The 22,087-nt window shown below is 42.3% G+C and overlaps 1 protein-coding gene across 6 annotated transcripts in view; it reads left to right on the forward strand.

The window, feature by feature from the left end:
- Positions 1 to 22,087, forward strand: part of CRPPA (CDP-L-ribitol pyrophosphorylase A) — a 72,940-nt gene that overhangs the window by 48,113 nt on the left and 2,740 nt on the right. The window contains exon 10 of one of the 6 annotated variants that reach the window (XR_007245799.1): positions 2,208 to 2,420. The exons of 2 other annotated variants lie outside the window; for them this stretch is intronic. Coding sequence is in view for 1 of the 4 variants with exons in the window: in XM_048511659.1 (XP_048367616.1) it covers positions 2,208 to 2,285 (78 nt within the window). In the remaining 3 variants the exon portion in view is untranslated. Of the gene's footprint in view, positions 1 to 2,207; positions 2,559 to 3,437; positions 3,518 to 13,857; positions 14,007 to 22,087 lie in introns of those variants that run through there. 3 more of the 6 variants (XR_007245798.1, XR_007245800.1, XM_048511659.1) reach the window with 3 other exon arrangements.

Genomic DNA, 22,087 nt, shown 5'->3' on the forward strand with positions numbered 1-22,087 from the left:
CTGTTCGCTACCAAGGACAATGCACAGCTCCCAGCCTTCATGACGCAGATACTTTCACCCAAGAGCATCAGCAGTAGACGTAATGACAGCACCATGGCCTCAAGCACCCTCTTATACGCCTTCCCGCCACTCCCGCTACTTCCCAGACTTCTCAGGAGAATCTACCTAGAGAAGGCGAGGAGTAATACTTATTGCACCACACTGGCCCAGGAGGCCCTGGTTCTCTAATTCATAACCGAGATGTCGAACAGTCCTCCACTGAGACTTCCACCGATACCAGACCTACTCCACCAGGGCCCAATAGTGCACCCAGATCCCGGCTGGTTTCAGCTAACCGCCTGGACATTGAACGAAACAACCTAAGGAACAAGGGCTACTCTGACAAGATAACTAGCACACTATTGGCATCACGCCGCCTCTACCAACAGGATATATAACTGCACCTGGAAGGCCTTCCACTGATGGTCTCGACGTAAGAAAGTCAATGCACAACACCCGCCGATCAACAACATCCTGGAGTTTCTCCAAGATGGAGTGGATTCAGGACTTAAAAGCTCCACATTACGCAGACAGGTGGCATCTCACTACCGTATGGCCACTATTCGAGGGGACTCCGGCATCCCGTCACCCTGACTTACTCAGATTCCTAAAGGGGGTTCAACAACTCCAACCCCCAACAACCCACAGGTTTCCATCCTGGCGCCTACACTCCGTTCTCAACGCGCTTACCAAAACACCATTCGAACCAGTCCAATCTATCCCCATCAAATGGCTGCGCATGAAAAACTCTGTTCCTCATCGAACTGCCATCGGCCAGGCGGGACGCCGGATTAAGGTCCCTATCGGTCACCACAACCGTCTGCCTTTTCCACTCTGACAAAGTCATACTTCGCACAGCCCCACACTTCTTGCCGAAGGCAGCATCTAGATTTCACCTAAAACAGGAAATCGCGGATTCCAAATTTCTGGCGCCAACCCCAAACACTCCACGGGAACACCTGTGGCACACCTGGACGTAAGGCGACTCCTTAAAGGCATTCATCATTAGAACAGAGAACATCCGCGAAAACTGAAAGTCTCTTCATCAACGGACAGCTCCAAACATAGGTCACCAGATGTCTTCGGCCGCTTATCAGTTCGACCCTCAAAAACTGTATCGCGAGAGGCCCACAAGGCCCTGAACTCGCCAGTGCCCACAGGCATCACGGCACATTCCATTAGATGTACAGCAACCAATGCCGCCCTACTGCACCAGGTCTCAGTAGAGGACATCTGCAGAGCGGCGATCTGGTCTTCACCATCTACATTTACCAGACACTACAGACTTCACTCTTGGTCCGCAGCACAAAGGCTGTTCGGACAAAGAATCTTGGAACACATCATAGGAGAATGACGGTCCCACCCACTTAGGGACACTGCTCTGGAAGGTCCCAGCGGAGATGGACTCCGCCCCCAGGAGAACGGTCCATTGGACACTTACCGTGAAGGGCCCTTCTCCTGGTGGGCTAGGAGTCCATCTCGACCCTTCCCGACCGTCTATTCAACAGGATGCGTTCCAAAACATTTATAACTTTCTGAATACTAGATACCGCAAACTCAGAATTCTAGCACGACCACATTGGTCCACAAGTTTACACCCACAGTTAAGTTACAGTTACTGTTACACATTTTCTATCACATAAGTTCACTCCAGTTACCGGAGAACTGTTTATACTGTTATTCCTGTTCCTAATTTCTTTTCTTTCACTATTCTTAAATACTGCTTTGACAGTCGTACTGGAAACAAAGAGGAGGAGGAGCCAGGGACAGGAAATTGAAAGTTTAGGCCTGCCTCCCTAACAGAAGGTTGAGAAACACCCAGCGGAGATGGACTCCTAGCCCACCAGGAGAAGGGCCCTTCACGGTAAGTGTCCAATGGACCGTTCTTGTCTGTACACAATAGTGAATCCTTAAATCTTTATTGCATTCAGTGTTCTAAATTAAAGGCATTGTTGCCAGGCTTAGATTTATTAGTAACTGCAGAATTGAATTTAGTTCTGTTCCTAGCTCCCTCTCTGCCTTTGGGAACTGCCCTTTTAAAATGCCATTCTTGACATTGGCGGATTCCGCATGGGCCAAAAACAGCGGTGTGAAAATGGTGTAAACCTTTTTACACCGTTTTAAACCATTTTACACCGTTTTCACACCTCTGTTTTTGGCCCATGCAGATGTCGCCGTTGTCGCTGATGTCAAATTTGCCATTGTCCCTGATGTACTTCCAGTTAGACCACCTTGGGAATGAATAGAGATGTTCACAGCCAGGACAGTTGTGCACTGGAGACCCTGTCGGAGAGAAATTACTTCTTCAGAGACGTCATCTGTACATAACCATCCTGAGGTCATCAAATGAAGCAGCAGATCCCAGAAATGCAAGCAGACATGTATATATAGTCTCTGTAAAACCTCAATTCATACAAAGTTCTCTCAAATAAAGCTGGGAACCTGTCATTGGCCCTTTCCCCACTTACCCTTTTCCGAGGGTTGCTACACGCAATCCCCAGCACGCAGCATCCCTGGCGCGCGCCCTTTGGTCATCAAAAGGCGCGCTTTGAAAGAGCGCCAGGAATGCCTCGCACTGAGGGGCGCGACAGCAGCAGCGTCGGGGCGGCTGCGCTGTTGCCGCCCCTCTCAGTGGGGAGTGCCGAGGGACCCCGCGCTACTCTCCTCGAGTAGCGCGGGGCTTAAGGTAAGTGGGGAAAGGGCCATTGTGCTTGCATCCAGTGAATGTATAGTGGCTGCCACCCTCATATGTGAACCACATCTAAAGGCTCTCACAGGCGCATTGTGCTCCCTGATTGGCTGTGGGCTCCATATATGTTTCCCTATAAATTTATGAGCTTCCAGTGCCCTTTCACTTTTAACAGGCTTGCTGTATCTACTTCCATGTAAAGTGTGCTACTGGGGCTCTGATATAACTGCAGCTAACTTAGTTTTTAAGATTTAGCAGCTGTGCAACACCTTTTCTTTTAGAAAACAGGAATTAAAACTTGAAGTTCAAACTAAAAGCTGGACACTCGTTTTACTGTTACGTAGAAATTAAAGCTTGATGCTGAAAAGGCCAACTTTTCCGTAATCCACTTTGAAAGTATCCAACTGAGGGTGGTGTTGGTTGTTAAAAAGCATGCTTGTAGGAAAGGATTGAAATTAGTGCTTAATTTTGAGTATCTCAGCAGCTGCTTAAAGCAGTTAAGATTCTCTGATATTAGTGTTATTAGTGAAGTGTAGCGATATTAGTGTAAATGGTTACATTTGTATCCTTTCCCAAAAGTGCCTGGAGAGAGGATTCTTTGTGTCTGAAAAACAAATGAACTTTTTTTTGGGATGATTTATAGAAATGTGTTTGTTTAGACCTTCCTTAAAGAGTGGAATGCAAATACCACCCCATTTTATTTTCACAGTGACTTTGTAAAATAGGTTCGTCCATAACTGCAAGTGCATAACTGAAACAGTCACCCAAAGTGTTGAATAGTTGAATGTGGTATGTGTTTCATTTTCATATGAATTTTGTAATGTGACTGAGGATTTCTTTTAGGTCCTTTCCAAGCATTGTTCATTGGCACTGGGAACCTAGAGCCTAAAGGCAAATTAACATAATGCAGAATCCTGTGGCCCTCATGAGTTCTGTGCCTCCCACCCACACCCATGCTATTTGTGAGCTGTGATGGCCACAGGGCACTGTTGTTTGTTCAATCTGGAAACTTACATTTAATGATGACTATGCTTAAGTTTCCAAATGGAATAGTTAGAAGCTCCCCTGGCCCTGTTGTGTTCATGAAAAATGTACTGAAGGGAGGCAGAAGTTCCTTTTCTACCCAGGCCATGGTCATCATTATTGGAATACAGCCCCCAGGTGTGTGTGAGGCACAGTTCTTCATGTGATGCAGCAATCCGAGAACTGTCTATTGTGTGAACTGGCCCTCAGGAATTGCCAGGCTCATAAATTAAAGCAGAGTTCAGATCTCTGGGTTCAAGGGAAGAGAGTTTGAAATTAGCATAGGCTGCAGTTCGCCATGAATTCAAATGCTTAGGTGGTGCATTAGGCCAAGGGTCTCCCAGGTTTCTTTGTCTAACATTTGTCTGTAATTCAGACAAAGGCCTGTGCACCATTTGAGAGCCAGTATTTAATCTGAAGGAATTTAGAAAGCCCACCAAGATGGAAAGAGAACATATTCACTGTTAAATGTCCTACAACAAGTTCTGGTGTCTTAATCTGACAACGAGCTTTCAAGAGGTCAGATAAAGGACTGCTTCCATCCCCTCATGGACACTAATGAGGAATTTATGTTTCTTAAATATTTTGAGTCACTATAGTAAATGGAACATGCCTTATTTAAGCCTTTTAGCTTCAAAGCGTAGTCCTATTGATTTCCATGGAACATTATCTCCAGGTAAAGCAGTTTATGATTTTTTGAGGGAGAGGCCCCCAATTGCACACAGCCATGCATGTGCATAAAACACTTGCTTACCTCATTCTAGTGTTTTAAAATATATTACAGGCAAATTATTATGCAGTTTATTTTATTGGCAACTGCACTAATATTTTATGTTGCCAGAAGGGAGATGACAACAAATAAAGTGACCCTGTGAATTAATAACCTCCAAAGCATTTTATCGTTAACAGCCTTACTGTAGCCTCTTGTCCAGAGTATAGGTTGCTCATCAAAATAATCAGATGTTGTGACAAAACCTTTTCTTTTAAGACCAACCATAGCTTTTCAAAAGCCGTACAGTCAAAAATTTTGCTTTAATGTATGACCATTTACACAGTTATGGTTTCATTCACATGGAGTATACATTCCCTTCAGGTTTGATTCTTGGTTACTACATGTTTCCCCCTCTTTGGAACTCACTGCGCTTTCAGATCAGAGAATCCCTGCAGTTTCTGAAAGCTGTTAAAAGTGTGACTTTTTCTCTCCCTTGGCAGGGAAGATGGAGGAGATTACTGTGTGTTAAGTTTTCTTCAGGTTTTCATGCTCATCCTTGCCTTCCTCCACCCACAAAACAACAGTTTCTCAGAGCCACAATTTCAGAATGATCAGAAAAGCTTTCTTTTTTTAAAAAAAAAATTAACACTGAAGGTCTTTCACTGAAGCAATAGATCAGTGAAATTGAAATGAAATTAATATGGTCTAGCAAAGTAACCCTAGGCCAAAGATGGCAGGAAAAAAATAGACAGCAGAAGGTTGCGCAGAAACATCAAGGAAGCAGTGGGTCGGCAAAATGGCAGATCAGATCAACTAGGGACACTTTGCAGGAGGAGAATCCCTGTGTAAACAAAAAACCATTGCAAAGCAAACAGCCTCATATAGCAAACTCTAGTAGCCAATATAAATGTGCAGTATGATCTGTAGTACCTCTTCCTTTTCTGAATCCAGCTTGAACATCTGGGACTTATGTTACTAGACTTTAGTGAAAGATACATCCATATAGTTTATGGAAGAAATATCCAGTGACCTGCCATTGCATTTATGAGAAATATTTTCCTACCATATAGTAGGAAAATAAGAGCAACTTCCTAATTTATAGAGTTTCTGTTGCCAACTGTCTAAACCAATTATATTTGATTCCGCAGTATATCTGGAAATTAAATTTTGTTTTTGGACATTTATTTAAATAATATTTACTATACATCATTCCTTCAGATATGGTGTTGCGATCTGAAGAGAAACCAGAGTATGTGTTGTGCTAATTATGAATGGTGATTCCTTATACTAGACAGCAACATGTAAAATAAATATACTCTTTTGGATTTGTAGCTGGCGGTTATGGTGCTGCTTGAATTTTCCATCAAAATATTTTTTGTTTAAGGAAATTTCTTCGCATTCTGAGTTGACCCCTTTGGTCCTGTCAGTGATATGAATATTTATATTTTGGCAATGCTTCTGCCCTTGCCTTTCTGTTTCAGTTACCTTGCACATGCATGCACCCTATGCAAAGATTAAATCTCCAAAATTCAAAAGGCACATATTTGAGGTTTAACAGTAAACTATTCTTGCAGTTGTTTTGGAATGGCTCTTTGGAGAGGAGAGAGGAGAAAACAATTACACGTAGTCGCAGTCTAACCACTGATTTCTAAATCTTTGTGTTGTGCAACAAATTGAGTTTCTTACCACTTATTTTTCAGCTTGTGTGTCCCTAAACTACTCTGTGTATTGCCAAGAGGCAAAAAAATTCTTTTCCACTGAAGGATTCAGAGGGAAGAAACACACACGCAGTGAAGGAAAAGAGACAGTTTTATTGAGATCTCTTTAGGAATGTACAGAAAAGAAATCAACAAGACATGAAAACAGAGAATATAACAGTGGTGTGGCAGTACTTTTAGAATGACAGCATATTTACTCCCAGAACTAGCCACTGTGCCCAGCAATGCTTGCAGTCCAGCCTTTAAAAAAAGTTATATGAACAAGTTTCTACTTAGCACACTCATAGTTGGTTGATGGAGGATGATACATCCCCTACATAATTTACAATACAATAAGGGTTGAGTAGGACAGGACTTATTTCCGCTGCTTATTTTCGATGTCACAGATCCACACCAAGTAGCCAACAGCAACAGTATGAATTTCTGCCCCAGTGTAGGACAAATGGTTTACACAAACAAAATGATATTTCAGGAAGAAAGTTGAAATGGCTCATTTCCTGCATTTCCAGTGACACAATACTTGAAGTTGTTTGATAGATATGAAATCCTAATAAAGGGCCTTTATTCCAGACATAAAAAGCCAGCTACAAATCTCTGTACTGGATTCCAGAGCAGGACTTTTATAGTGATAACCAGCTCATGAAACAAAAGAGCAGGGTGGAACCACTTCACAACAAATACAACTGAAAGCCTCTGAAAGCCATTAACCATTTGCTGTTTTAAACATGGTGGTATTCAAAGAAAACAGCACAAAGTGTGCAGCTAATAGAAACCAGCATGTCTGCTGCAACAAATGAAAAACACATTATTTGTAAGGTAAACCAGAACACAAGTTAGTAGAGTGAAGTTAATGCATTGGAACTACCAACAGACGTTCCAGTATTAGGGGTGTCTAGCATTAAGAACATAAGAAAAGAAAAAGGATTAGACTAGGAGCCCATTTAGAAAGAATGGGATACTATGCACTAAATGTTGATGGGAAAATAGTACTCATAGCAACAGATAGGGCTCACCTGCTTCTCAATAGCCCACCAGTATCCAGGATTACCCTGGGTTCTTCCATGATCCTGTAGGGAAACCTCCCTTTCAACTGTGAGCAAAGCAGTCTTGTCCATAGTTCGGTGTTAGGTCAAACTGCTAAGATTTTCCCTCAGAGTAAACGTATACTCTCAAGCTATTTAGAGGTGTAGGAATTATAACTCTAGCATCATTAGGCACACTGACCTAACTGGAATGATAAATTCCTAAGGACAACTGACAGAATTTAAAGCTTTCTGTAAATTAAGTTACTTGTAATCTCTTACCAGGGACTGAGAAACATGTCGAAATCTTGTAACAGGGTCTAAACTGAAATAGCAACATCACTCGGTAAATAATTCCCTGATTTGGACTTTAGGAATGGGACAAGATTTGTATACCTATATACTATCACTCATATGCTATGCTGCTAAAATAAGGGTTAGGGTTAGAATTTGAGTTTTTATGAAAGTCAGACTGGTTAAACATCAAGTTTGAGCCAACAAACTGAATGCAAATGCTGAATTTGAGTGTTAGTGCTAAAGATGTAAAGGGGGTTAAAAGTTAGTTTTGTTTACACTTACACTGTGAGAATTCTGAACTGCAAGCATCCATTTTGTGGACATTATATGTGACATATATGTCCATCTTGTCTCCCTTTCCTCCTGTGAGCTGTAGGCAGACCAAAGAGGGAGCTGTCTATGGCCCTTTCCGCCCGGGGCCAAAAACAGTGGCCCAGGGACGGAAAAACACTGGTCCCTGTCCTGTGCGGCCCTAAGCGGTGTGAAGGCGCCGCTTTCCACCTCCCTTCCGAAGGGAGGTTTTTGGAAAGCGGCGCCTTCTCATTGGCACGGTGTGAACCGCACCGCGCCGAAGGCACCGCTTTCCCATCCCCCCCACTCACCTTGTCCTCCAGCTCGATGCTGGAGGACGAGGTGAGTGGGAGGGGGATGCAGAAGAGGCGGCTCCATGTGGAGAAGCCTCTTCTGCGCTGGCCTCTGCGGGGGCCGCTCGCACACTCCCGTGCGAACGGCCCCCTCCCCTCCACCGCCATAATCCTGCCGGTGGAGGAGCACCTTTTCCGCTGTGCGGAAAGGGCTAAAGTTCCCCTTGAGCTCCAAACCCAAAGCTGTAGGGAAATTGTTTCCCACAACCCCTTTGATTGGGACCCAGTTTGGGACCACCACAAGTTCTGTTCCTTCTCTCCCCTTAGTCTTCCTCTGGGTATTCCCCAGAGAACTGGGTGTAAGAGATGTAAGCAGGGGGCTGTGTTTTCCTTCTCCTTTTTTCCTGGTTTTTCCTTTACCTGTAGCTCACTTCTATCCAGTCACATATCTAGTTAAGTAAAGAACATGGATTTTTACTAGATATGCATAAGACCTTACTAAACACAAGTAACAGGGCAATACTCAGAAGACAAATGTTAGAATCACATCACTAAGCAAAATAATAGGACTGTACTGAAAAATGTATCCAAAGAGGCAAAAGGCCTTTTGGACAAAGACTTAGCTTCTTGGTGTCTTGAAAGTCGTGGCCAAGGCTTTTTGTCATACCTGTGACACCCCCTTGCAGAAGAGAGCTGCACCAAGCTCCCCATTTTTAGCTCTATGTCTGCAATTGAGGAGTATCTGCTTGAGACTAATTGGGGGGGGGGGGCACAATCTTTCCCAATAAAACCAATTTTATCCAAAGTCTCAGAACAAAAACTTTTAGAATGTGTCTGCCAGCTGTTGAACACAATCCATTCTGGCATTGTGACATCAGTGCCAAAAGGCTGAGCTGACTCTGAAGCTGACCTTTGATTTTCAACCATTTGTCAAACTAAAACTGTTATTTTCTCTGGTCTGGAGCAGCTTAAATAACTTTCCCCTGCCTGGAGTAATTGCTGCCCTTCTGGCTAAACAGGCCAGTCGTTTATTCGGGGCATCTTTCATTCCTTTCACATCAATACTTACAAATTCGACTTTTGTAGGTCGGGTGTCTTCTGAATCATGTTGTTTCTCCCTGCTCCACAAAACCAAGTTTAAAATACCTCAAAACTTAAAACACAGTTTACTGGCAGTATAACCTTTTCCATAGTGGTGAAAAAGTAAAGCTTCTTGAAAGCACTCCAAAGTCTTTAACAAATATAACATTTCTATCCTGGTGGTCTCCAAATGTTTTGAATAACCCATTTAAATTACTTGTGCTGCCACTTACACGATTATACTGTCTTTCTTGGCTCCTTTCTGTTCATGCCCTGATTCTCTACAGACTTCAGTGAACCGTCAGCAATATATTTTGATATAATAAAGCTTCAGTCAATCAGTTAAACCTATTATATTGTTTAACCCAGAACAGCATTTTGAACCCACTTATGGGTTAATGGCATATGGTAAAATATAGTTAATAGCTGTGGATGGAACGGCTGCAAAGTACATTGCTTTGTTTTGATGTTTGCTATATAAATATTTTACCTAATTATAAACGTGCCAAAACATTTTTTTAATTGCTTAGTGTGTGAACAAATAATTAGAATGTAGTTAACTTTTAAAAGTACACCTTTTACTCAGATTGCAGTGGTTGAATCAGTCGTAATGATGCCAGTATGTTAAAGGAAAACAAGCTGAATGTTTCCATTACTGCCTTCTGCAGTAACTAGACGACTGTATTCGGTCTGTGTGTTCAGTGTACATATTCATACAGTGCAGAAGATATGATAATCATCATTTCACAATGATTGTTATATAAGCAGCAATCATTGGATAATTGTTAATCGTATCATTCTGATCTCAGTCTGGAAAAAGAATTGTCCAGTGGAGAGTGTATGATCTTTGGCATTTGTGTCTCATGGATGATCATTAACATCTTTTTGAAGAAATCATTCTTTTAACTTAATGCAAACTGGATTTTGGCATTCTTGACATGATGAGGTAAATCCACAACAGTGGCCAACATAATATTTTAGTTGTGTGCATGTATTATAATTTTCACACTTGTATAATTTGCATGTTTCTCCCTAGTGAATGCTAAACATTCACAACCCTTATATTGCTGTTACTACCTTGTTTCCCCAAAAATAAGACCTACCCCGAAAATAAGCCCTAGCAGGATTTTTCAGGATTTTTGGAGGATGCTTGAAATATAAGCCCTACTCCAAAAATCAGCCCTAGTTATAGATTCCCTGGCGCAGCTGATCTGGTCACGTGGGGTGCACAAAATCATGGAAAAAAATAGGACATCCCCTGAAAATAAACCCTAACACAACTTTTGGAGCAGAAATTAATATAAGACCCTGTCTTATTTTCAGGGAAACACAATAGCTCATTCCAATAGTGTATGTATGTATGACTAGACTGACTGTGGACTCAGTAGCTCTGTAAGACACTGGAGTCCATGGACACGTTCCTGATTGCCATTAGAACTTCCAGTCTCCTGCAATAAACTACTTTAACTATGAGAAGGAACATGCATGCATATCTCCATATTACTTTGCTCTTTGCTAGAGAACTGGCCACTCATAAGAAGTACCACAAATGTCCAAAGCTGTGGCTATTATTTTACTACTAACAAAGATTCTTGGGGGGCAGGGGTCTTGAATAGGCAGTGCGATTTTAGCATAGGTGTGTAGAGTTGCAACCACACTTGGTTGTTCTGTTTTATAGTCATTGTTATAAAGCCAATAAGTCAATAACCCCGCTGATAATGACATGAAGGGAGTAAGGGTTAACCAGCTAGATTGCAGACAGGGTTTATATTAGCTTTGTGGTAAAATACCTTACCAAAGACTAGATTGCTCAACTATTGACTGTCAATGAGTCTTTGTTTTTAATCCCTGAAGCATAAATATCATATTTCTTCATCAGTCAGCAATGATATTAATATAATTACAGCAACAGGCAATAGATCTTCATTCTAGCCTGATTATAATTATAAACGTATTGCCAAAGTTCCTTCATTTTATATTGACGGAAGACGTTCACTTACCTGTTAGTGCATGCATGTTGACAAGGCAGATGTTTAAAAACATATTTCTGTGGACATGTAGATGTTCACACTGTTTTACAAGTGGCCACCCTTGCTTTCCTGTTATTGTGAATACAATACACATAGCTGCTAAACCAAATATATTTAACAGAGGCTGATAGATAACTTCCCTAAAAGTGTGCCTTGGCTTGCTTGTTCATGTTGTCTTAGGCAATTTTTCTATAGTGTCTTTTGTTTGCTTATGGCACATTTTCATCTCGATTGTCTAGCCACATCTGCTCAAGAGCTCACAAGTATATTGTCTAATGAAAGATAATTTAACTGGGTTGCTTTTTATTCCATCAGCTACTTTGGTTTTATAGCATCGCAATTTTTGTACTTTTTTAGATTTTACATTATATGTTGGAGAATCACTACATTTTTTAAAAAAGCACAGCTGTGGAGGCCTCCATCAGCCTATCAATGTAGCAGTACTGCAAACAGTGAATAAAAATGTTCTCTAGTGTCTCAGGGTGGGGCAGCCTGGGCTGTTGGGAAGGTGTGCCACCTGTGGATGCATGTTGCAATATTATTCTTTGACAACTGATTAGGAGGGGTTGCTCTTGGTGATTCCAGTTTGACTTTGTTGATAGGAAACAGCAGTTCATGGCATTTGCTCCTAATAGAGCAAAAAATTGCTGCAGTTATTAACAGCCTGGTCTTCTATCTTCCAATCTCTTTTCCACATTGGGGAGGGGGACTTGGTTGGTCCTCTGAAGCTGAGTGGAAAATCACTCTCGTGGAGATGAACTCCTGGCACCTGAGATTTCTTTCTGTTCCTCCTTTTCAGGAGAATGGTAAAGAGGCAGCAACAAAGTGTCTCTTAGGGATTGTACTGGGTCTGAATCCCAAATCTGCTGCTGAATGTTTCTGGGTGACCTTGGGCCAGTTTCTCTCATCCTTACATGCTTCACACCGTGGCTGTTACAATAAAATGGAAGAGGGGAGAAAGGAGATGTATGATGCTTGGGTTCCGTATTGGGAAGAAAAGTGGGGTATAAATTCTCCCCATAGCAAAGGATCCCCGAATGCCACTTCTTCAAGAACAGCTCAGGTGAAGCTCAGGTACAGTGTTTGCAAGGTTCCATAGTTCTTCCGCCACCCCTGCCCAGTGCCTGAGCTCAAGCTTAAGAACAGATCCACCGCGGCAGGTGAGAACTAGCTAAAAGTTGCCATGAAACAGTCTACCAGCAGAGGGAATTATTTTCCCTACCACACAAAAGAAACACAACCATTATGGTGATATGCCTAGTATTAGCAGAGCTGATTAGCATGTCTTCTGAGGAGATTACAGGAACCATCAAAAGCACATGCTCCTCAACTTCCCTGGAAATATGCCTCTCTGCTAGTACTGCAGTTAATATGAGGTGAGGACAGCTTTTTCCCCTGAACTCTGGAGCGAAAGTGACCATGTATACTTCCTTGCCTGGATCTCTCTCTCTCTCTCTCTCTCTCTCTCTCTCTCTCACGCACACGCACACGCACACACACACGCACACACATTCACACACATGCACACACACACACCCCCCCACCCCCACACCCCAATGCTCCCAACTCACCCAAGGATGGTGCAAAGTGCTGGGAAAGTGGTGGCCAACTGCCTTGCATATCCCCTGGATGGCTGCCCTGGCCATTTGCAACTGGTGCAGGCAGGTGATGTCAGGCAAAGGGTGCTGATCCTCTCCCTTTACCAGCAGGTCCACTGTCTCTTTAACCACTAGATGGAAATCCATAGGGTTGTGGATGCAGGAGGCATGATGCCAGTCATGCCTGTATGAGTGAGGGAAAGGGAGCGTGAAACTGGCCCAGGGGGCCTGCCTCCAAACTTCCTGCCCAGCCCCATTGGCCCAACCTCATGCGTTGCTTCTGGGACCTACCTGCCCCATCTAGGCATTTGGTGGCCATGGTCGTGATGGCCTTGCAGGCAGGATTGTAGCAGTGGAGGTGGAAGGTTTCCAGTGGTCAGCTGGCTAGTCTCCTCATTGTTTTGTGACTGTGAGCTATGGCTGTGGCATCACAGCTGGGCATCAAAGGCTACCATCAGCTGAAATTAACAGACCTAAAAGGTCCTCCTGTTTGTCCTGATAGCGGACAATGGTAGATCAACACAATGTTGCTGTGACTTCTGGCAGATGACTGCTGTACAGGTGTTGGTGCTCAGCCATGCTCGACCAACAGCAGCAACCTTCATGAAGCACTGGACTGACTCCTTCTGCCTGGCCAGGAAGAGGGTGCGGGGTCTGATGGTCATATGGAATCCTATGAGGGATGGTCTGCCTGGACTCAAGGCCATTACGTGGAGCATGATCCCTCCCCCCACGATGGAGCTGTAATTTTGATGATGAAATCTTAACTGAAAACACTGAAATCTTAACTGAAAACACAAATGTGCATTCTTTCACAAAGCAATTAAAAGCCTTTCTTTATTTAACTCTTCACCACAATTAAAACCACTAATTGAGCGAAAGAGGCAAAAACAGCAAATGGGATCAAAAGTGGCAATGAGGAACAATAGACTGACCTCATATATTGGTTGCTACTGTAAAAAAAAATTGGCAGTACTCAGTTATCCTTGTTCTTTACTATTTTCTTAGCTATTTATTTAGACATAATAACCAATGGTGCTGGAAAAACAAAACTTTGCTTTTCAGTCCACAGAATTGTGGAGCTTTGATCTTGGAACATCATGCCTCTTGAGCCAATGGAAGGTCTTTTCCCAGCAAAATGTGACATATTTGATCTTTTAGTATGCAGTCTTCATTCGCCACTGCCCCAGCAAATGTTGCACTTAAAGTGACAGGTATATACTGGGGTATTATTATATGCGAGGTATACGCTGAAGTATTATTAAACTCATGTTGTTTAATAGTCTGTAATTTAACAGAGTTTAGTTAAGCTACCTGCTAATTTGAGCACACAGTACTGATCTTGATGAGCCAGTGGCCTGATTCAGTATAAGGCAACCCTGTGCTTGAGCTTTATATTTTACTGCTAGTTTCCTTTCGTCTGCTAACATGCTCCTTCAGTGTTCAGTAAGGCATGATTTATTGTTCTTTTAACAAATATTTAATGTGATCATGTGAACCTCAAACCCCATGTTCAAATGTTGAAAACATAGTGGACCTTCCATGATGTTCATAATTCATAGTTTTTCAGGATATCGGGGGGAAATATCTCAAATTAGCTGGGTACAATTAGCAGAACGAAAGGCTGTTATCATTTAGTGATGTTTACTAAAGTGAACACCAATGATCCTCCTTTGTGAATTAGAAGAAGAAGAAGAAGAAGAAGAGTTTGGATTTATATCCCCCCTTTCTCTCCTGCAGGAGACTCAAAGGGGCTTACAATCTCCTTGCCCTTCCCCCCTCACAACAAACACCGTGTGAGGTGGGTGGGGCTGAGAGAGCTCAGAAGAGCTGTGACTAGCCCAAGGTCACCCAGCTGGCGTGTGTGGGAGTGTACAGGCTAATCTGAATTCCCCAGATAAGCCTCCACAGCTCAGGGGGCAGAGCTGGGAATCAAACCCGGTTCCTCCAGATTAGATACATGAGCTCTTAACCTCCTACGCCACTGCTGCTCCTTAACCTGAACAATTCAGTTTAATTAATCTGTTAAGTAATTAATTAACAATTAATCTGAACAATTCAGTTTAAAGCAGCTAGCAATAAGAAAGTTTGCTGTCATGCCGATCAGCACTTATGTGTATAGTATGGATGAGCAGCACCACTGAGAAAATGTGTTCTGGTTGAAAATGCATGGTTTTGCTTATTTTTTAAGAAACATTTGTCCAGCATATTGTATGATAAAGTGTTTATAAAGGTAGCTTTATACAGAGGCGTATCTCCAAGGGGAAAGGGGTGCGCGCGATGCACTGGGTGCACACCCCTGCGGGGATGTGGCGAGGGCGTGCGGAGGTGGGCGTGGGGCGAAGGATGCATCAGGGCACCGGGCGCTTTGCCCCTTTCTACTCCTCTGGCTTTATAAGAGGGTTAAACCTTGTCCACCTGCGGGAAGACAAAGCATCCCAAATACTTAGGGTGCTGATTATTGGAATATCATGGGCAAGACTGAAACCTTGGTTTTACTAAATCTCAAAATAATTGGGAGAGAAAAAGCACTCTTCAAAAAGTTTAACTTGTTTATTCAATTATAATTCCCATTACATTCTTAGGTAAAAAGGAAAAATTTGAAGCCAGGCAATTACGTGTTTCATATTTGATTTATGCATTGTTAGTAGGCAACCAAGAAATCAGAAGGAGATTGAGACAAGGTAGGGTAGCTATGAAGGAGCTAGAAAATGTTTTTAAGTGTAAAGATGTGTCTCCGACAACCACGATCAAGTTAATTTATGCCATAGCATTCCCTGTGATTGTATGGCTATGAAAGCTGAATAATGAAGAAAACTGACTGGAAGAAAGCAAATTATTTTGAAATATAATGTTGGAAAGACAGTGTTACAGCTACCATTGACTCCCCCGCCCCCCACCAAAAAAAGTTGGTTCTAGATCAAAGCAAGCCTGAACTTCTCCACTGGGCATTTAAAAAAACGATTACTACCAGACAGAGGCGTTCCTCCCATTGGGCAAAGTGGGCAGTTACCCAGGGTGCCCCCTTGTGGGGTGCGTAAAAACCTCAGGTTCGTTTGTGGGATTTTTTGTATTTTCAGTGTTTTTCTGTTTTTGGCCTGCAGAGGGCGCAGTTTTTAGGCTAGCAGCACCAAAATTTCAGGGATGTTTCAGGAGACTCTTTTGGTGCTATCACCCAGGTTTGGTTCAGGGAGTCCAAAGTTATGGACTGCCAAAGGGGGTGCCCCATCCCCCATTGTTTCCAATGGGAGCTAATAGGAAATGGGGGCTACACCTTTGAGGGTCGATAACTTTGGACCCCCTAAACCAAACTTCACCAAACCTGGGAGGTATCATCAGGAGAGTCTCTTATTGATACCACCCAGGTTTTGTGAAGTTTTGTCCAGGGGGTCCAAAACTATGGACTCCCAAAGGGGGTACCCCATCACCCATTGTTTCCAATGGGAGCTAACAGAAGATGGGGCTACACCTTTGAGGATTCATAACTTTGGATCCCCTAAACCAAACCTCACCAAACCTGGTTGGTGTCATTAGGAGAGTCTCCTAAAGATACCTTGAAGGTTTGGTGCTGCTAGCTTAACAATTGCACCCCTGACAGCAGGCACCCCCCAAATTTCCCCAGATTTTCCTTTTAACCCCCCCTTCTTTGGCATGGATTTAAAGGGAGAATCTGAGGTCCCCAGTTTAAACATTGAAAGTGATGCTGTTTCAGGGTGGGGGAGAATTCACCCCAAAATAGCATCACTTTCAATGTTGTTTAAACTGGCAACCCCAGATTTTCCCTTCAAGGTGGATTTAAAAGAAGAATCTGGGCTCCCTAGTTTAAACACCATTGAAAATGATGCTGTTTGGAGGTGGATTCCAGCATCACTTGTTTAAACTAGATTAGCCCAGATTCTCCTTTTAAATCTACCTTAAAGGAAGAATCTTCACGCAACGTGTGATTGGTGTTTGGAATATGCTGCCACAGGAGGTGGTGATGGCCACTAACCTGGATAGCTTTAAAAGGGGCTTGGACAGATTTATGGAGGAGAAGTCGATTTATGGTTACCAATCTTGATCCTCTTTGATCTGAGATTGCAAATGCCTTAACAGTCCAGATGCTCGGGAGCAACAGCCGCAGAAGGCCATTGCTTTCACATCCTGCATGTGAGCTCCCAATGGCACCTGGTGGGCCACTGCGAGTAGCAGAGAGCTGGACTAGATGGACTCTGGTCTGATCCAGCTGGCTTGTTCTTATGTTCTTATGTTCTTAATCTGGGGTTCCCAGTTTAAATAACATTCGAAGTGATGCTGTTTCCCCCAACTGGGGGGACTGGATACAACACCATAAAATGTTTTCATAGCAGTAATAAAACATTTTGAAAGCATTTTGAAAATGTTTTCAAAAAAATTATTTCTGCTGTGTGGCATGGCCTATTGCTGTGTTCAGATTTGTGAGTTGGGGCATGTTCTTTAATGTGATGGTGACTTTGAAATGACGTGGTGTAAAAATCATTGTTTGGTCGCAGTGGGGGAGGGTGACTGCCCATGGGGGGGTGCCAAACTCCAGTTTGCCTAGGTACACCACTGGGCGTAGCTACAAGGGGGCTGTAAGGTGCACATTGCAGTGGGCACGTGCTCGTGGGGGGCATCAAACTCAGGGTTTTGTCCAGGGTTCCAGTTTGCCTAGTTACGTCACTGCTACCAGATGTTGCAGTTAAGTCAGCTTTTCATTGGTTTACTCCTGAGATTGAATTCTGATCCACTGAAGTTCTGATGAACTGTCTGACCAAACTTCTTGGTTTGTTTAAAACAACTTCCCCAGTGTTCAGAAAATGTGGACACTAGAGGGTTTCTTTTTGACTTCTGTAGGAGTGCACTTTTAAATTTAGGGATTTGATAAATGCATTCCCTGGCTTTCCTGAGATTCCTGAAGAAGCACATGTACCAATAATAACATTGTCCCAGGAGTATTTAAGAAGATATTTATTGTCCCCAGACTTTGCTGATACAGAATAGATATGAAGGAAGAACCATTACTTTACTCTAGATTCTTTCTCTGAAGTTTACAAACTTTGAATCTAATCTCTAGAAGTTGAAAGGGATCAAACCTAAAAGGGACATGAGCTGCAAAAATCTTTTTTTCTCTTTTTTACTTTGCCATTCCTTAGCATTTCCTCTCAGCCATGTCTGATGGATTAAGTAGGACTGAGAGGAATGTTAGAAATGAATTCAGCTGTTATTACAAATTATTGTTTATTTCTCAAATTATTCATAGTTTATAGGAGTTAGGATTAATGGAGGATTTCAAAGACTAATAGTAAATTTACGTAAATATAGGTTATCGTATCTTCATGCTTTTGTCTAGACAGGAAAGTCCTTCATATCACACAAGATTATTGTTTATTAACTCAGTGTATCTAAGAAACCAGATAAATGTTCTTTAAACTATAGAAGACTGAATTTTTGTCCTTATTTTGTTCCATATCAAGTTTTAATGGATTGCAATCTCTAATATTTCAGGAACATAGTTTAGTCTATTTCTCAGAATATGTATGTCACAAGCTAACTGGCATAGTAGTCTTCCATCAACTCAGAATATGGATATAAGAGTTCCATATGCTTTGCTGTTGTTGACATGATTAAGTTCACAAGTACTTGTTCCTTTTATTTTCATTAACATAATTACATCTAATAGTCTGTGCACTGTTCTTTGTGTAGCATCATGTTGAGGAGGAATAAAATGAACCCCTTCAAACTTTCTATTCCATTGCATATAAAATGGAACACCTGTATCTCTTTTCTTTCATGTCAGACGTCCTGCAAGTTCCTGGTGCAAACTGCATATGTTTCTGATAGTCCTTGCACGGGTCCTATAAATATGAAGCAGGGCCCCAGGGTACTGAATATAATGACCATGCAGGAGTTTATAGGGGTAAGCGGTGCCTCAGATTCCCATACCATACACAGTTTTAAAGATTTTTTTAAAGCAACTTGAATTGGGCTGAGAAATTATTAGATCAGTAGTGAAGATATTTAAGTATTGATACAGTGTAGTCCATGAGGCCAAATGAGGCCCTGCTCCTGCAGCAGTGTCCTAAATAGGTTGGAGAGAAGGCCTTGTGAGGACTCTGCCCCTGGATTCTTACCGGAAGCACTGGATTGGCTGGCCATGTTGGGAAGGTCCCCCAGCCCTGGAAAGAGGTCACCCAACCTGGAAGAGGGCTATGCGGCAGGGACCAGCTACCGCTACCCCCCTCGAACTACACTGGGCAGTGTTTCACGCAAAGGCAGGGACATTTGCATTTATCAGTAAAGTTATTAAGCATCAGTAATGCCATGAGAAAATAGATAGGAGACTGCTTTGTGTGATGACTTCCAACACAGCGTTTCAACACTACACTTAGATACAGAAACTGCACAGTTGATTCAACCTCAATTTTCTTTCTTTCTTTCTTTCTTTCTTTCTTTCTTTCTTTCTTTCTTTCTTTCTTCCTTCCTTCCTTCCTTCCTTCCTTCCTTCCTTCCTTCCTTCCTTCCTTCCTTCCTTCCTTCCTTCCTTCCTTCCTTCCTTCCTTCCTTCCTTCCTTCCTTCCTTCCTTCCTTCCTTTCTTTCTTTCTTTCTTCCTTTCTTTCTTTCTTTCTTTCTTTCTTTCTTTCTTTCTTTCTTTCTTTCTTTCTTCCCTCCTTTCTTCCCTTCCTCAATGACTGGCAAGTTCCCAGATTGTTTCCCCCTGAAAATTACATCCACATGATGTGGTAAAGGTTTTGTACTTTGGTATATATGTATAGTAAACCACCCATGAAACTAAAAGTTACTACTACCCACTAAGATAGATTTTTACAGAGAGATCTTTACTAAAATGGTTAGATAAACTAACAGTTTAAAAGGCTGTGTTTTTTGGGAGGAGGGGAATAACCACAAAATTTAGCAATACATAGGAAAACCCAATTGTCAGGATCACTGTCTTCTTTGTTACCGGTTTTGCTGATGAGTAAAACAATTTGCTTTCCATGATCTATAGAATGCCAGAATTGCAGAAGCAGCAGTGGGTGGGCGATAATGTGAGCTAATTGGTATAGGATGGAAACAGGTTTTCAGCTGCTTATTTTGTTTGCCTATCCTGTTGTTGTGTGCTATCATTTACGAGTTGTATAAATCTTTCAAGTATTCAAACCTGTGTGTTTGAATAGCTGATTCCTAAAAACATTGCCATGAGAATTTCAAAAAGTTTAGCATTAAATAAAAAGTACTCTTGTGGGCGTAGAAAAAAAAGTTTAAGTAGATGCAATTGCCTGCATCATCTTCATCTTGTCAGTTTACACTGTCAGTTTCATTCAACAGACATTACAGAAATTGTGGTTTTTCTATCAAAACTCCATATTATTAGGATCAATATTAGGATCAATTTTCACTTACAGATTTATCTATAAACAAGAAAGTCAGTTCTAACTCTTCTTATTTTTATTTTATACACACACATTTATTTAAGGGTCCAGATTTTTTTACAAGCCTTTTAGAAATGAGAGCTGGATATATTATGTGGATGAGTGTGTGGGCTCACTTCCCTCTGTGTCTTTGGCCTATGCAGACTACTCAGCGATCATGTGGAGGCGGGGAGTGAGACCAGCATGTTCGTGCCTGCTCTGCTTCCTCACATAATGAGTGAGCATGTAAACTGGTCATCTGCACAAGGCCTGTGAAGTATTTATTGATGTATTTGTTCACAAAATGCACATCCCACCTTTCTGCCCTTACAAGGGCCACCATGACGATTAGCAATGTAAAGCCACATTTTAAACTACTGATACTTGGTCTGGAAAACTTCTGTGGTTGACTTCCAATAAGATAAATCTAAAATATTTGCTTTGTTTCTGTATCAAGTGCAATGTCATGTGGTTCACCATTGTTTCATTTATAAACAGTCATTTGTTCTCAATTAAGTCCCTAACAATCTGGTTTGCATGCCTTTGTACTCAGTTTCTTCAGTTGGAATTAATTTGACTGGTAGTTTTTTTTAAAATAAATGGGGAAACTAGCACTTGTATTATAAAATATAGTTCTTGCTCCATCTGCTTGCAATGTTCCGGTGGGGCAAAAAACCAAGGAAGAAGGAAAGGAACCTCGTGTGTACTAATTTGTATAAGAAGAGGGATTATTGGTCTGCGTAGCCCACTGTTGTCTACCGTGAGTGACAGCAGCTTTATGGGGCCTCCCACCAAGTTTTTTCCAGTCTGCCAACAGACATAGTTGAGCTGCAGATGCCAAGTATTAGGGGTGTACAATTTTTTTAGACTGTGCTCTTTCATTTTTTAAAAAAAGAAATCATTTTTGTTTTCCATTCATTTTAACAAAAAACACACTTCCAGCTGTAGCATTTTCTATTTGATCTGCATGAAGCTCTTGGGGATTATAGCTTCATCCAATGTATCCTCCTGGCCAAAGTTTAGACAGTGGGGGAGTGGTCTGGTATTCTATGCAATTTACATTTTTGTATGACAGAGCCGACATGGAGAGCCGTATAGAGTATCCGAAGAATGCTGTTAGTGTTGCATGGTAGAGGGAGATTTGCACCTGATGTTCTGAAGGAGGCAGATCCCATAACAGTGAGCTCAAAGCTTTGTATTTGGCATGCCAAGGAAGGCAGGTGCCATGACAGAATAGGCTGCAGGGATTGCTCTTTTGACCACTTGCACAGGGCAGAACAAAAGCTCAACAGAGTTGGACAGTGGGGAAAGGTAGGTGTTTGGTGGCTGTGAAGTCAGGTTTTGTAGCAGTCTTGGCCACAGTTTCTCCCTCAAGATTAAGTGCATGATTTTGAGGGAAGGAAGCAGGAAAACAGAGCCCTGCAGCAGCAGGCAAGGGCATTCAAGTGCAGCATCAAAAGTGGCAGGGATGGGGAGATTCAATGTTGGCATCCTTAGGAGCAGAAGTGTACCTACTTCTGAAGGTATTGGCCAGGCTTCCTCAGCCCCTGGCAGACATGGTCTGCAAGAGCAGTGGATATTCACAAAGATGACTTTAGGCAAGGTTTGTGGGGAATGTCTCCGTACACCATCAGAAGTGAGGGGATTCTTGGCCCTGAGGAGACCTCTCAGTTTCTTCCCTCAACTATTTTTCAGAGCCAAAGGCTTCTCATTTAGCTTCTCAGCGATCGTCTGAGATCTCCCAGTAGAGGGTCCAGGGGTGGGGAATGCCACATCAGCTGTGTGAAACCACTTTTGTTTGAAGGAGAATCCTTTGCTTTCAGTTTGCTTTTTGCTTTGAGGAAAGGAAGGTGGGCACTTCACAGGTGGTAGCATACTGTCTCAC

Source organism: Sphaerodactylus townsendi, linkage group LG11 (assembly GCF_021028975.2).
Source record: "Sphaerodactylus townsendi isolate TG3544 linkage group LG11, MPM_Stown_v2.3, whole genome shotgun sequence".
Lineage (NCBI taxonomy): Eukaryota > Metazoa > Chordata > Lepidosauria > Squamata > Sphaerodactylidae > Sphaerodactylus > Sphaerodactylus townsendi.